Below are 16116 nucleotides of genomic sequence, written 5' to 3' on the forward strand. Positions count from 1 at the left end.
GCAGGAAGCGGCACCGGCACCGGCGGATGCTCCAGCGCTTCCTGGAGAAACCATCGCTCTGCCGCGCCGCGGGTGGGGACAGGCGCCGGGAGAGGCGGTGGGAGGGCGGCGAGACGGCAGCCAGGGGTTTTCCTTAGGGATCGCAGCCCGTTCTGGCTGCCCTGGGCGGCGGCTGGCCCGGCTCTGCCCCGCGGCCGCTTGCAGGCGTCCCCCGGCTCGGCTGCGTTGGCGCATCCCGGGGGAAGTCCCGCCGGCGCTCGGTGCCGGGCGCCGCCTGCAGGAGGGATGGAGACAGCCTGGGAAACGGAGCTCGGGAGGGCTGCTGCGGGGCAGCGAGAGCTTCCTGAGGGCTGCTTCTTTTGTATGCTTGAAGCCCTTCACGCTGAAGGTGGAGCTCCGTTCCGTGCTCCTGCAGCGCTGCCGGCTCCCGCGGCGTGCCCGGGTTCGCATGGCGGTGCCACGGCGGGGAGCTGAACTAGACCTCCTCCTCATGCCGCGGGGACATCCTGCCCGGACTGACAGCTGTGAGGTGTTAGCCTTGCCTTCAGCCTGCCTTGTGTTTCCCTTGGGGGATCAGAACAATTCCAGACTGCACCTTAAGTGATGTGCATTCATTCCCAGTGAGTGTTCCCGCAGGAGCAAGGCTTAGTGCCTCTCGCAGCCACAGATCGTAAGGCCGCTTGGAGGTGTTGTTTTTGCATATATTTGCTTTTTGGAAAAGGATGACACTTGTTTTTGCATTGGTCATTTGGTGTAGGATCTCAAATAAATTGAGGTACAACCTGTTTTTAGTGTAGGTCGGTGGGCTCTGGAATGACTTCAGAAGCAGTTTGGGTTTAGCCCACTTGTCCTTTTTTGACATTTTCTGAAGGGAATGCTTATTCCCATGGTGCTTGTTGAAGTCCCACATAAATAGCTTGGACTTCAAGAAAACTGTTGTTTAGCCACCGGACCTACTGAAATTAACATGTAATCTCATATGTAATCTAGAACTTGCAGTCTCACATTTGAAGGGAGAATTTTAATTGCCAAGAGGCCCAACTTTCTTTCCCTGCTCTCCTCTCAAATCAGATGTTATTTCATGAGGGCCAAGAAATTGGCCTAATTAGCTCATAGTACTTCCCCAGTGAATTTCAATATCACTCTTCTAAAATTTGCCTCAAAGTGCAATAGAAACTAAGATTAAACTTTGCTGAATTGAAAGCCTAATAATGGAAAAAGTTTTGGGTAAAAGAATTCTTTGCTTACTAGACGTGGCACATAGTTTCAAGATAATTACATGCAAAGTATGAGTGGGCAGAAAAGCAGTAGAAATATCAAGATATTAAGAGAGTTAATAAAATACTCAGTGATAATGTTGAACAACTGAATTGTGTGTTGAAATTTAATTATGAAAAGTTATCTGATCTCTTAATTTAAACTTCTTTCATCAGCTACTTTAAATTGGACTACTGCTGCAAACATGCTACTCTATCTTGTATTGTTTTTCATGCTATTAAAAGGGTGTTACATGATACCTGTCACCATGTATGTTGTTCTAAGTGTTTAACCTCTGAAGATGTGTGGATAGGTACACTAATATTTCTTTTCCAGTATGAGATCAGTTCTTAATGACAAAATTGCATGCCTGTGTGTGTCTCTCTCTTAAAGCTTTTGTTTCCAAGTTGTTGCCTCATGGTGGAATGAGAAACAGTTCCTACAGGCAGACCATTTTCTGTGTGGTGTAAATCTAAGTAATGCTTTTAGAAATAGTTCAGTTTTACTTGATTACAGCATTCATCATAGCAGTAAAGAAATTTAAAGGGAAAAAAAATTTGTTTTGACTTTTGTAATATTCGGAGGATTTTTAACTCATTGGCATAAATGTTTAAAAGAAAAGGGAAAAAAGCTAAGGGACTTTTTTTGTGAGTGTGGTGCTTCCTGAGGGCTGTGCATCAAACATATAGAACAGAAATGATCCTTTCTGAAAAGTTGTTTTTAGAAAAATGCTGAGCTCTTCACTCCTTAATTTTTCTTCTTTCTGCTTCTTTCCTTCATTACTCCCTCTTTCTCATTTATGTCAGTCTTGTTTAAGAAAAAACCTTTTTAAGCAAAATGTATAAATTGTTCCTATCCTTTCCATCTAAAATACTCATATACTTGAAATGCTCCTTTTCTTTGAGTTACCAAAAAGCCTTCAAAATTATCTGTTTCATACTTAAGTTTTAAGGCTACTACAGCAGTAAGGAATTTACAGTAAACCTTTCCCCTCCTTTCATTTAATTCTCTCCATTAACAATAGAACTTGATGATCTTAGAGGCATTTTCCAGCTTTAACAATTGTATGGTTCTGTTTCCCCATGTCTGCTGGGTTACAATGACAGTGCAAATATTTGTGCTTAACTTGGTTGGTTCATGAAGCAGAATTAGTCTGTGTCATATGATGTTTCTTTGTGAATCTAATTAATGTTACAGGGATTGGAAAAAATTCTGTCTCACTGTAAAAGTCTGCCTGGACAAGTGCTCCCCATCTGCAAAGAGATGTGGATTTTGGATGTGGAAGGCAGGGAGCAAAGTCTTGGCAAAAACATCTTGAGACTGGAATGGGGAAGCCCAGCAGCTCCTTCTTCCGTTTCTAGGTTGGAGCACCACCAGAGTATGAGAGGAGAGAGAGCATACTGGGTGCTTTTAGCCTGTTCTTAAGGAGAGAGCAGCAGCAATAGCCATATGCAGGTATTTAGGGAAGAATAAAAATCAGGGTAGCCTATGATATCTTCCCAGAATGCTCTCCCAATATGTACTATTTTTAGTTCATGGAGGGATAAGCTAGCCTGAGCCAGATACGGTGTTTAGTAACCCACAATGAGCTTCTTTCCTGAACTTGCCTAATATGTAACCCTTGACTTGATGTAAATTTAGCATGCCCAATATCCTTTGCTGGTGCTCCTTTTTGGAGCCCTTTGCAAGGTTGCTATTTGTTACATGAAGAACTGCATTTTACTAATCTTGAACATGCCTATTCCACTGTTTATTCTATGCTCTAGACATTGTTTTGGAAGAAATACTAAGGCTGAATTGTGTGTCCACCTGTTTCATGTTACCTTTGCTTCTAGAAAGCTCTTCTGTGTTCCATCAACTATAGCAGAGAGTCCCACTTGGGTAATTTTTCTTACACAGAAGCCATTCCATACCCTTGCTCATCACAGAAGTAAGACTGAGGATATGCATAAGAAAGAAAAGGGTGAGAGTAGAAGGAAAGGCACATGGTGTGGTTTCCAGTTAAGAATTAAAATTGTGTGAAAGTTGAGTGGAAGGTATTGCAGTTCGGAGATCTTTTTTTCTGGGCATATTATCACTGTTCAACAAAAGTAGCAAATGTTGATTACAGACATTAAGTTTTGATGGCAAAGTCAAAATTACATATATCTGTATAAGTTCTAGGTCTAAACTATCATTTAACAAAAGCATTTTGTCTGTCAGTTATTTCACCTATTATTTTGGTTCATCCCTGATTCCAGCTGGCATCTGTTGCCTCTGTCAAGCTATACCAAGTGCAGCATTATAGCAGTCAGAGTGACAGTCACTCTTTTTGAGATGCTGAGTATCCCAGAGTTTTCTGGAATTTCTCCAAGAATAACTCCAGCACTGTGATGCAAAGGGAAAACATTTGAGAAGTCATGAGTGAAAGAAGGGATTCTGAACACGTGTCAAAGAAACCTGGATATATTTATTTAAAACTGCATCTCAATCACTGCATGAATGGGCACTGACATGTGTTTGACAGAGTATTGAGGAACTTGACTCAGCAGACACAGTGCTCCTTGCATTCCCAGATCCAAAGTCCTTTATACCTAAAGAACACAAATTTAAAAATCCAAATAAACGTTGAAAAGTACATCTTTGACTATTGGGCTGTTGATTTCTGCTGGGTTTTTGTTTCCTGTTCTCTATGATCAAAGTCACTGTACTGCCACTTTTGCTGTATGTCCGTCCCTTGTCTTTTATCCTAGCTTCAACAATTGCAATTGTATGTTGCAACAATTCTAGCCAAGTCTGTGTGGGGTTTTCAGCTCTTTTTGCACTAGCTTTAATCAGGAGTACTGCCAGACACTGTGATTCCATAAAGTGGAGACCTAAAACGCAAAAATAGGTATTCTTAGTAAAGAGAGTTGAAGGCCTCCAGTCTTGCAAACAAATGTAATTAATTCTGCTAAACCTAAGGGTGTACATATGTGCTCTCTCCTTGTGTGTTAGAGCTTGTCTATATCTGACAATGTGTATGTACAAATATGGAAGAAAATAAAAGGCGCTCAATGCTTGGCTGAAGGTCTAAAATAGTGTTTTAAAACATACCCAGAAAACAAGAAGCAGCATATTTAGTCAGGTGTTTGACATGGAAAGTAAGCTGTTATCAGCTTTCTTATCAGCTGATGCCTGTGCAAGTTTGGTTGGCTGGTGGAGCAATTTCAAAATCAACACACTTCTTGTGGGGTGGGAATATGTTGCCACTATTAAGCATTTTGCATTAGAGATGGTTAGCTCACAATTAAGGAAGAACTCAAAAAAGGGAAAAACCCCAGTGTCTGTTAGATACAAGGCTAAGTCAAGGTTCACATAACTCATGTCTGATGCCAGCTCTATTTTAGCACATACTAAGACAGGACTTGCATGCCTCAATTTACACCCACTCACTTGAATATGCTTGGCAGAGGCTGGAAATGATTGTGAAATGCTGTCTTTTAACTCCCAAGGACTATTCATAATTAAAAAACAAACCAAAGCCTAGTTCAATATTTAGTGAGGATGTACTTGCTGATACCCTAATATAGTCAAAGTGAGGATTAAGGATTAAATAAACCTTGCAAAACAAAATAATTTACACACTAAAATGACTGCTACTGTCACCATCTGTTCCTTTAGGCACCCATATTAAAGTCAGTCTCGACCTGCCTAATCCTGGAGTATTTGTAGCTGACTTTCAAGCTTTATCAAAGTGCAAGGCTGCTTTACTGAGGGACTGAATCACAGCTGCATGGCAGAGGACTCTGCATGCAGGAAGCAGTTGGGATTTTCCAGGAGGCCAGTTTGATTTCCTGCTCTCCTGCTAATTGCATGCTACTGGGAAATACTTATTACATTGATTTATTACATTGATACAAACTGCCTGAGCCCTTATGTCCTGTGGTGCAGGGCCTATTATGTATGGTCTCTAGGGAGTATCACACTTTCGGTATAAAAACATTCCTTGGTAGTGTTGTACCCATGGGCTGCAGAAAAAAGTAGGAAAAGCAGCCATGTGCTGCCACCTTCTTTTCTCTTTTTTCCTTTGTTCTTTTCCTCTTTTCTCTTTTTTTTTCTTTCTTTTCTTTTCTTTTTCTCTTTTCTTTTTCTCTTTTCTTTTTATTTTGTTTTTTTCTTTTCTTCTTTTTTTCTTTTTTTTTCCTTTAAGATGGTAAGTTTTCTATCTAGTATATCAAAAGTTTGGGAAAACAGTAATTTTTGTGGTTTCTGCTCAGAGCACAAAAAAAAATGGAGCTGTGTGAAGGGGCTTTTTTTCCCCCCTCAGTATTATTTTTCAATATTTCATGATAATTTTAAGCTGCATTTTGAGAGGCATTTACTGAGGTTTTTTGTCCCTGTATTGTTCCTAGTTTCTGCAATAGTGTTTCTGAGTTACTGTAATCCTAAATCATTTTTCCAAAGGTGGAAGTTATTTAAAAATGACAGTAGGGTTTGAAAAATTAAGTAAGAAGCCAAAATAGGAGCATGGGTACATAAGCGATACCAATGGAGGATTAACTGCTGGTATCTAAAATGTTCCTGACTACACTTTGTTACTCACCCCTTATTTGGATTTACATTGTCTGAATGCGTTTGGTATTTGTTGTTGCTTGAAACTCCCCACAAACATCCGAAGTATTAGGTTAGTAACACTCCGGACAAGAAAAGGCCACAAGAAACATGTGATGAGAAGATTTCAGATATTTTCCAGCTTTTGGATCAAATGCAGGTGTCAGGACACAAAGGCATGCTGTTACTGATGCCCTGTGCCAGGATGGGGCTCGCTGTGCTGCATTCACTTCTCCAGATATGACAGTGATCCTAGAAACAAGCCATCTAAAGATAGTTCTTAGGTCAGTGGTGAAACGGATCCTTGCTCCAAAGTGTAGGGACACCACCTCTGTGACATCCCTGAGTTGCTGAGCTAGTGTAACAAGCTGCCTTCATGCTGTGAAATGCTTCAGTCATCCAATCACTGTGCCATAAAGATGGGTTTATTTGCTTAAATACAGCATGAAGAGCAGAAACAAATGTCAAATGTTGTGTGTTACCTTTATCTCCAGCAACAGAGTGGGGAAGAAACAGCAACAAACAAACATCTCCTGGCAGAACTTGACACAAACATAGTCCTCGTTGGAGATTTCTTGTGCAGCCTCAATAGCTCTTTGGCTTTGTTTTGACCTCTGTGTTCATAGCCTTAGAACAGGGTAAGTGGGTCACATGAAATAAATCACTGCTTTTCAGTAGTGCTTCACAGAGCATTATAGATCACTGTAGATATAAGACTATTAAATGTGTGCATGAGCCTATAAAAATAGTTTTTCATCATAAGCTTAATCCGGTGTGGAGCTTGGGGACTGTTATACATGAATCCCAAGGGAGAAAAGATTAGGTTCTGAGATTCTGGCTGCAAAATGCTAAGGCTAAGTCATCAGAATTTTAAGCTGTTTCAGTGACCAAAGTTATTTTTATTTTTGGAAGTGAATTATTGATGACACATCCCTACAGCCCTCGGCACGCAACCTCAGCTGTCACATTCCTCCCTGCCTAGCTGCAAAACGCATCTGATGCTCTTATATGGTCTCCTGGCTGGGGCTGTTGGCCTTGTAGCCTCTCAGTGGTTAAGGGGTTTGTGCCCACTTGCAGGTTAACTTCTCTCCTATGATTAAACAAGCCAGGGAGTCTGGAACTTGGAAGGCTGTCATTATAATCAAACATCCTTGGATATTCTCAGTAATATATCTCTTCCTGAGTAGGTATCTTTACATCTGTACAGTTTTATCTCACCCTCTACTCAGAGGGAGCATCCAAGAAGGACAAGGAACAAAACAGCTACACCTCACATTTCAGCTGGCTGTCCAGAAAATGACAGCAGCAGTACAGAATATTTTTGAAGTGGACAATTTCCTCTCAAGGAGGATACCAGGTTCTCTTCTATGTAACTTGTATTTATGATTTTAAAATCACTACTTCCAGCAAGAAAAATCCTGCTGGCACACCTGCCAATTACTCAGTGTAACATACCAGCACCTAACATTTACAGAGAAAACAGGATTAAGAAAAGGGTTTTGGGATGCAGTGTTCCTAACAGAAGTAAACTGATCTCTGAATCTTACACCATTTATACATTCAAAGGGAAAAACTAATCAATAGTCTTACATCTGTCCTTCATGCAGGCTGCTTTCATGTATGCACACAGTATTGAATTGCACAGAGGTGACAAGATCAGTCTAAAGAAGTGACAGCATAACTTGTTCTCCAGCCTAATGTTACATAGCAACATTTCAACAAGACAGGGTTTCCTTAAATCTCCACTCTCATCTTTATCACATGGACACTGCTGGTGAAAACTTACATGCATATTTGTAAACTACTTCCTATAACCTTGCAGGTGTCACATGGAGAAATACCTCAGCAGCCATTACCAAAGAGCACCAAGATAGTTAAAACCCAAACTTAAAAATAAAAAAAAGCAGCTGTGGCAAGCTGGTGTAGAACACAGTGTGGGTAGGAGACAAACTGAAGCTAAGTTTGTTAACAGATAAAACACAAAACTGGGAAAAGAATGGTTGAAAACTCAATTTTAATTGAAAAAACTACCCTGGAATAAAAAATAAAAAAATAGTCCAAGTATGCCAACTGAGTATACTTTGTCAAGTTATTTACAAATCTAAAGCCAGAATATCCTCCAGATCTGCCATATGGGAACACAAGCAAGATTAACCAAGCCTTCATGCTACTGCACATGAAATGAGACAAACCCACTTTACAGGATAAGGTATCAGAGCCTTTACAGTCATTTGGGCTGAATTCCTATTCCTTGGGGTCTTAAGTCATGTCATATAGCTGAGGGCATGCTTTCTGGGTAAGAGGTCACTATTTTAATTGATAAATACATAGGCAAAATAAATTTTCCTTCTGCTTTCTAATCTGCAGTAGCCAAGAGAATGAGGCACACAGAAGAGCATGGTCATACCAAGAACTAAGAGCAATCTTCTTTTCTTTGTATTTGAGACAACAACATCAGCACAACCAGTTCTGAATGACTGTGCTTGGTTAAAAGCCATCTTATCAATACAACTCAGGAATATGTATGATATTTTAAAAAGTGAGAGCTACTTCAGCACCTATAGGGTTTTACCAAGTTAATTCTTAGAATTACTTGGCTCACATTCTCACAGGCAAATGAATTAGCTGTAGAACAATAAAGCTTTATACAAAGTTTTCTGGCTATGTATTGCTGTTAATTGGTGCCAGCACAGATTCCCCGGCAACAAGCTTCCTTCAGCAGAAAGGAAAAAAATATGCCTAATTCCCACTTACTGCCAGCATAAAGACTCAGCAAACAGGAATGCACACTTTGACATGAAAGTACTGCTAGAAAACCCATCAGTATTAAAAGGAAGCAAAAACTGGGCATGGTATCTGCTTAAGAATCAGATGTTCTCTGCTGGCCATGAGGCAATTTTAACAATCTTCCCAAACCATTTATTTGGTTAACTACTTACACAGTAGTCAGATCCCACTTCAAAAACCTGAGCTGAAAGACTTCTGCAGCTGCATTTTTAGAGGCCAGCAGATGCTGCTAGGAGCATTTCAGAGCCCTGTGACACTGAACAAAACATTGTGAAAATGAGTTTTCTAGCTTGACTTGCAACTGCAAGAAAAATACAATGAACACACCTGCATTTGTAAATGCATAATAGAAATGTCATTCTTCACAAAAGATTTTGAGGTATTTTATCTATATAGCAATCTTTATTTCAAAATGGCATTTATTACAAAAATGTAAAAATCCAGCTAAACCAGAAACATTGAGATTATTTTCCTGGACTATCAACTCCAAGGAATGTTTGTCCTGCAGAATTTCCCTCACAATATTTTCCCCGCTTCCAGTCTGATTACAGGTGCAAATGTGCCTAAATGGCCTGGCATAGATAAATATATTGAAAAAGACAAAAGCTTTGGAGCTAAATGCATGCAACAAGTTCTATCAGGAAGAAACTGTTAAAAATAAACATAAGTGTAGAGACAATCTGCAGGTATCCAGGGATTTGCTCAGTCATCCTTGTCTTTTGCTCCGTGTTTCAGGATGCGCGTGAATTCGATGTAGTTGAAGTTGCCCTTTTTGTCGATGGGAGCCTCTCTGTACAGCTCATCCACCTCCTCATCCGTGAACCTGTCTCCCATTGTGGTCAGCAGCTCCCGCAGGTAGTCTTCTTGGATGAACCCTGGAGCACAGTGTAGGAGGACAGAAGAGGAGTTTTTACATTTATCTGCTAAAGCATGGGTGATAATTTCTTTCTTTTAGTTCTTTCCCTCAATTAAAGGTACCTTCTATCTTTGTCTGCCAAATGGAAACAAGGCCATTAAAGCCTATTACTAAAACCACCAAATAATTACAAGGATTCAATCAAATCAGGCATCTTAGACCATTTTATGATTTGCCTGTGGTGTTCCAAAGAATGTAAGAATTTGTCAGTATTCATACTGGACATCCTTCCCAACAGCAGGGCTACACTCCCAGTAATACCAAGAACCTTCTAACAACTTTGTATTTTAAAAATCACAAAGGGCATCGGTTTGCCTTAAGCATTCCTAATGAAAATCATAGTCATGGAATGTGACTGCTGACATTCAAGAAGTGCATGAAACACAGGAAAGTTTACAACATTTCAAATTGATCTTAAATCAGTGGTAAAACTCAGATTTACCAGACTGGTTGCGAAGAGTAATTTTTTGGCATTGTTTATTAAACAACAGGCTTGTGTTACTTGTGATTGCTTCTATCAGCACTCTTGTGAGTCAAACAAGAATTTTCTTGTATTCATTTTCTTCTCCTTTTAGTGCAGCGTAACAGAGGGAAAGTGGATACAAGTTGCTAACATAAAACAAGTTCTTCATAAAAATAAAACCGCTTTGAGAACAATCACTCTCCTTATAAAAGTGGCCCCAAAGGTGAATTTTAAGTTAGGAATAAATTAAGACCCTGGTTCCCAATCAGCATATTTTATAATTTTTCCTGTCTTGAAGAACAGAACTGAACTGCCAGAAATTTGAAATTTTTACAGAGATTGAAAAGGTAAATTTAGCAGGTAAGGATACAGGCATGATTTTTAGTCTGCAGAAATTCAAATTTTCAGAGTTAAAAAATTAATCACCGCTTCTATGAACATAAATATTTATTGTTACAAAAGTAAGTAGAAGTAATACATGTACACTGTTGTTTCACCCACATACCTGTTGCTTCTTCATCAAAGCAAGCAAAAGCATTCCTGATTACATCCTCGGGGTCAGTGCCATTTAACTTCTCACCAAACATTGTGAGGAACATCGTGAAGTTGATGGGGCCTGGAGCCTCATTCATCATGGCATCCAGGTATTCATCCGTTGGATTCTTTCCTACAAATAAGGGATTCATGCTTTGCTTAGCTTCCAAACTGAAACAGTAATGTCAGCAGTGTTAATACAAACCCAGACACCTCCCATATCCCAAGCTCAGTACTTTGATTCTCATAGTGCTGATATGCTTGGCAAGCATGAACAGCAAAGGGACATTACCAAGGGAGGCGAGCATGTCGTGCAAGTCCTCTTTGTCAATGAAGCCATCCCTGTTCTGGTCGATCATGTTGAAGGCCTCCTTGAATTCCTGGATCTGCGACTGATCAAACATCGCAAATACATTGGAAGTGGCGCGCTGAGGGCGCTTCTTGGTGGTCTTTGTCTTTGCCCTTTTGCTCGACATGGTGGCTGTTGGTTCTAAGGAGACAGAAACATATCCAAGATTTAACCTTATTAAATCATATTACAAGTCCTTGGGGGAAGGATGGATAAAGGGACATCAAATGTCGTGTTATCAGCATATACCCCAAAGTACACATTTATTTCAGTATCTCCTGCTCCATTTTCTTTCATTCAGACTTAACTTGCTATTAAAGCATAATGCCTTTGAGGATTCAGGAACTGGTACTTTAGGCCAATAGCAGGCTACATAAAAAAACTCAAATCAAATCCTAGCTCTTGAAACTATTTTGTTAGAGTAGCTGCCATTGAGAGAGAGAGAGAGAGAGAACTGACTCTTGAACCGACTTGATTCAAAAGTCCTACACTGCTATTCCCTTACACAGCGGAACTATTACACAACACATACAAATGCCAGCATACTCGTTTTGAAATGAATTAATAGCATAATAGCTACAAAAATGTGAAGACTGTTTCTTTTAAACTACCAACCCTTAGAAACATGTATATATTTTTATACTTTTCCACATATTGCAAGTGTACCAGTGTCATTGTTTCCCTTGAAACTATCAAATGAAGAAATAAACATGGTAAATTATATGTTACAACATTAATACACTCAGCATAGAACTGAGGCTTATAAATTAACTGCATCTATTTAGCTGGGAAGATACATGTAGTATTCCAACTAAATGTATGACAGTACAAACTCAAAAAGCTGAGTCATTCACTGAAAGGCAAACACAAGGCCCTCAATATTGCTTTTGGATCAGAAGTTAGACCCTTTCTAATGTTGTTTCCAAGCCTCATAACCTCTTGCTTGCAATTGCTAAAACTAAAGTGTAATCCATACTGCTATAAACCTTTCCTATGGTCAAACAAAGTGTTATGCAAACCAGATTCCTTCCATCCTTGATTCTGAATTTTACAGAAAGCACCTGTAGCAAGTGTCTTCTGAAAGAAGACAAATTTAAGCTTTACCTGTAATCACAAGAATACCAACATTCTGAAATTTACACTAAGTATTAATTTTATAATTTAGGAACAAATTATCTGGTCATAAATGCAACGCTAATCAGAGTCATAGCACAGTTCTGTTTCTCAGATAGCTTCCTCAAAGATAGAATATGTTTTGTTAGACTCCTGAAAAGTAAGACTGAAGTCACTAACTGGGATTCACCCTTAAAATAAAAGGGAGTAAAATTAAAGTAACTCCCTTACATAATCAACTCAATATGAAGCAAAAAGCAATTATTTTTTGGTTTTTAACTAAAAGGAAAGACATTTTACCTTGCTTTGTATTAGATACCTGACAGGGTGTACCAAGCATCTGCATCATAAAAGGAAATTCCATGGTTACGTCCTTCTCAGTCTGTCCACAAAGACAGCTACTGATTTCCCCTGCTAATTCCACACTTTTAAATCCTACGTACATCTACAACGTTCTTCTGACGTACAAAACAAACTATTATGTCCTGAACTAAAAATAGCCCAAGAAATGCAACCGCGCATTGCTCGACAACGCAGACGTTCTCTTCATTGCACTCACTAACCACGAGCTACCCGAGATGTCTGGGCTCCACAACACTGCAACAAATAAACGTGAACTCTTGACATCGAGATACTTATGTAGACAGCTGACAACAAAGGTAGTTTGCTTTCAAGCTGCAGCCAAGGGTTGTGCATGACTTCTGTGGTTTTCCTACCTCTGTAAAAACCCTCAGGCAAGCTCCTGTTTAACTCTGAACTATTGATTAAAAGTTCCACTACTCAAAATAGAGCCGAACAGTATCTTTTAATAACTCTTCTCTAGAATAATGCAGTTTTCAGGATATGGCACATTCAAAGTAAATGAAAAAGTTTACTTTGCACATGATGCAAAGGCAGTGCTCCCAGCAAGCCACTATCTGCAATTCCCTCACCTACAACTCAGCCCTAAGCAAGAGGAGGTGTCAAAAGCAGACTGCCAACACATTCTTTTAAACTCTGTTCAGAAGATTGACAAATCAAAGTGTATTTTACTAGGAAAGATGAAAAAATTGCCAATGCTTGCATTACTGTTTTCTGAGTTTCTCTGAACCAGGCTTGGGCACTCCTGCAGTCCAAAAGAGCTGTCAATCTAGCTACAGAGAAACATTAGATCTCGCAGGACTGCAGTGCCTTTCAGCACAGGTTTGGTGCAGCTATGCCAGAAACACTGCACTCAGCCTCGGGAACCTCTGTTAGCCAAAGGGTGGTACATTTTGGTACATGTTCAGAAAACCAAAGTCATCAATCCAGTTGGCCAGAGAGATCAATTTATAATTTAAAAGTTCCAAAAGTGTTTACACTTTGTGTTATCTCTGTGTATAACAGTGGATGATGTAATGAGCCAGAGTCTAGCACCATACTCTGTGATTTTAGAGAAAGTAGAATTTAACCTGATAAATTCACCAGGTCATTAAACAAACACACCAATAGGAAAAAAAAAAAAAAACCTAGCACCAACCCCCCTCCCCAAACCAGCCAGCCAAGACCCAACAAAAAGACCCACACCTAAGGCAACACTTTTATAATTGAAATAGGGTTAGTATAGGCAGCAAATAGAATTTCAGTAGATAAAAAGTGGGAATACTTTACATTAGATAGCACAAGTCATGACATGCAGTTTTAGTCCCTGTTGTTTAATACTATGCTGCACTGAATGGTCTGGGCCTTGTTTTGGAAGCTGTCCAAGAAACTTCAAATGCAAGACCTTACTTGTGACACTCCTGAAAATGTAACCCTTCTTTAGGATGATTAGCACATATTAAAAAAAAAAAAAATAATAGCAGCAGCACTGTGCTGCTTTCTGCTACCTATACTGCCATTTGCTCAGTCAAGCAACAACAGTGGATATCAAACCACAGAAGCACAGAAAGTTATCTTATGGTGCCTTCCTCTGGGAAAGTGATAAACTCTTGGAGAAAATAACCTCAAACAACTAAAAATTTTGAGCCAGGAAATAAGCTGTGAAAATTTACAGCCCACTAACAGTGGTGCAAGCACACCTGTTCAAAGGCAGTGAACAAAAGTTATGCTTTGGAAAACACTCTCATGTTTCAACACTGTGGACACTGTAATAATTGCAATATCTATCACTCAAAATTAAAAAAAATAAACCACCCCACAACACATAGCCAAGAAAGTTTCTACATGAACTAAGACAGAACATCAAACTCAAAAGTCAACCTCAAAGCTAAATCCCAAGTTCTGTCCACATAATCAATTACAGCATCACATAGAGTCACACATCCATCACAGTCTGGGTGGCAACAGGAAGAGATAAGGGCAAGGTGCTCTCCAGCAGATCTGTGTCAAGGCTCAATAAAGAGCAGAGTACACTATAAAAGCAAAGGAGCAAAAACCAAACCCTATGCTGTCCCACCCAGTCTTAAAAGCCACCTTAACACAGTCCTCACTAGTAATTCTCCCAAAACCTTTGTACAGGAATCACACTTGCCTCAAAATCCAGCGCCAGTGAGTCAACACAGCTGTCTGCAAAAGAGAAGAGGAAGCTCAGTGGTGACCTTATTGCTCTCTAAACCACCTGAAAGGATGGTGTAGCCAGGTGGGGATCAGCTTCTTCTCCCAGGAAACAAGGGACAGGATGAGAGGACAGTCTTGAACTGCACCAGGTTTAGGTTGGACATTAGGAAAAATTTCCTCACAGAAAGGGTGACTAGACATTGGAATGGGCTGCCCAGGGAGGTGGTGGAGTCACCGTCCCTGAGATGTTTAAATGAAGACCGGACGTGGCACTCAGTGCCATGGTGCAGTTCACAAGGTGGTCGGTCGCAGGTTGAACACAATGATGTCAGACATCTTTTCCACCTAATTCATTCTGTGTTTCTGAGAGCCGGGGAAGCACTGCACGCTGTGCCCTGTGCCTCTGTGGCGGCCATGGTTACCCCAAACCGTGTGCAGGAGGGGACAGAGCCAGGAGCTCTGCCACTACCTCACCTTCCTCCGACCGCAGCAGCTCCCAGCCCTGCCCTTCCCTTCCCTTGCCGGGCTCTAACAAAGCCGAGGAAACACCCGCAGCGGCTCGATGCGGCCGGGAGGCAGCCGAGCCCTCCCGACAGGGAGACGAACAGTATCTTTTAACACCAATTCCCTGAAATGATGCACAAGGAGCTCGTCCCCGCGCGTCGCGCCCTGTCAAGCTCGCAGGGCGGGGTCGCGGGGCCCAGAGCCGGGGTCTCCCCCAGCCCCAGCCCGCAGGGCGGATCCCCGTCAGGAGCAGCAGCACCGAGCCGAGGCCGAGGGGAGCTGCAGCTGGGGAGCGCGATGCCGCAAGCGACCCCAGCTCCGCAAGCGACCCCCGGCCCGGCGCCGCCCCACCGCCCCCCGGCCCCAGACCCCGCGGGCAGCGGGCGGAGCCCCCCGACTCACCTGGCGGCGGGAGAAGGGCCCGGGCGGGGAGCGGCTGGAGCGACACTTCCGGAGAGTCGAGCGGCCACCGCCCCGCCGGGCAGGAAGGAAGCTGTGGGCGAGACCATCCGCGCACGAGGGGGAGGTGCTGGCCTCGCTCGTCGCTTCGGCGGCCAGGCGCCACGAAGCGTGTCGGGGAGAGGACCCGCGGTGGCCCGAGTGTTTCGCGTCCGTTCCCTGGGGTCTCCGCCTTCCTTGGAGAAGAAAGTCAGAGCCCCGAGCTCAGCCCCTGTGCCCCGCGCGTATCCTCCCCCCTCCCCCGGCGACGCGTTGGTGCAGCGCGGTGTGGTCACCACATTCCAAGGGCGAGGGGCGGAGGGAGTCGCGCGCCTGCCCTAATAAGGCAACGGCGGGAGTTTCCTGTTCGTGCTGGGGGCGGGGCCTTCCCGCTCGCCCCGCCCCTTTCCCCTTTCCCCGCCCCGTCCCTCTCTCGGTTGGGGCTAGCCGGAGACTGGGCGTCAGTCCTGCTTTCCGGTGCAGCCAAGGTGCCGTTCCCAGCCTCCCTCTCTGCCGCTCCCGGCCTCCCGCTCCGCCTTCCCGAGGGGCTCTGTGCAGTGCGGGCTGCCGCTGCCCAGCCCCGCGTTCCGGCAGAGGAGCAAGTCCCGTTCCCATCTGTACGGGGCAGCGCGGTGCGGGGCGGGAACCGGTAATACAGAGCCACAG

General features: G+C 42.4%; 1 protein-coding gene across 3 annotated transcripts; it reads right to left on the reverse strand.

The window, feature by feature from the left end:
• Positions 1-7826: 7826 nt before the first annotated feature.
• Positions 7827-15669, reverse strand: LOC146441875 (myosin regulatory light chain 2, smooth muscle minor isoform). Of its 3 annotated transcripts, XM_085052631.1 has the most exons (5): positions 15415-15664; positions 14483-14517; positions 10822-11019; positions 10501-10662; positions 7827-9491 (listed from the first exon to the last, which is right to left on the reverse strand). In XM_085052631.1, exons 3-5 carry the CDS (start codon positions 11003-11005, stop codon positions 9319-9321), a joined length of 519 nt encoding a protein of 172 aa, XP_084908757.1. In that variant the 5' UTR covers positions 11006-11019; positions 14483-14517; positions 15415-15664; the 3' UTR covers positions 7827-9318. The 3 variants fall into 3 exon arrangements, with proteins under 3 accessions (XP_084908757.1, XP_084908758.1, XP_084908756.1); XM_085052632.1 differs by lacking the exon at positions 14483-14517 and having other exon boundaries at positions 15415-15669; XM_085052630.1 differs by lacking the exons at positions 14483-14517; positions 15415-15664 and adding an exon at positions 12292-12451.
• Between the last annotated feature and the right edge of the window lie 447 nt (positions 15670-16116).

The sequence above is a fragment of the Lichenostomus cassidix genome, chromosome 2, assembly GCF_008360975.1.
Source record: "Lichenostomus cassidix isolate B80296 chromosome 2, HeHo_3.0, whole genome shotgun sequence".
Lineage (NCBI taxonomy): Eukaryota > Metazoa > Chordata > Aves > Passeriformes > Meliphagidae > Lichenostomus > Lichenostomus cassidix.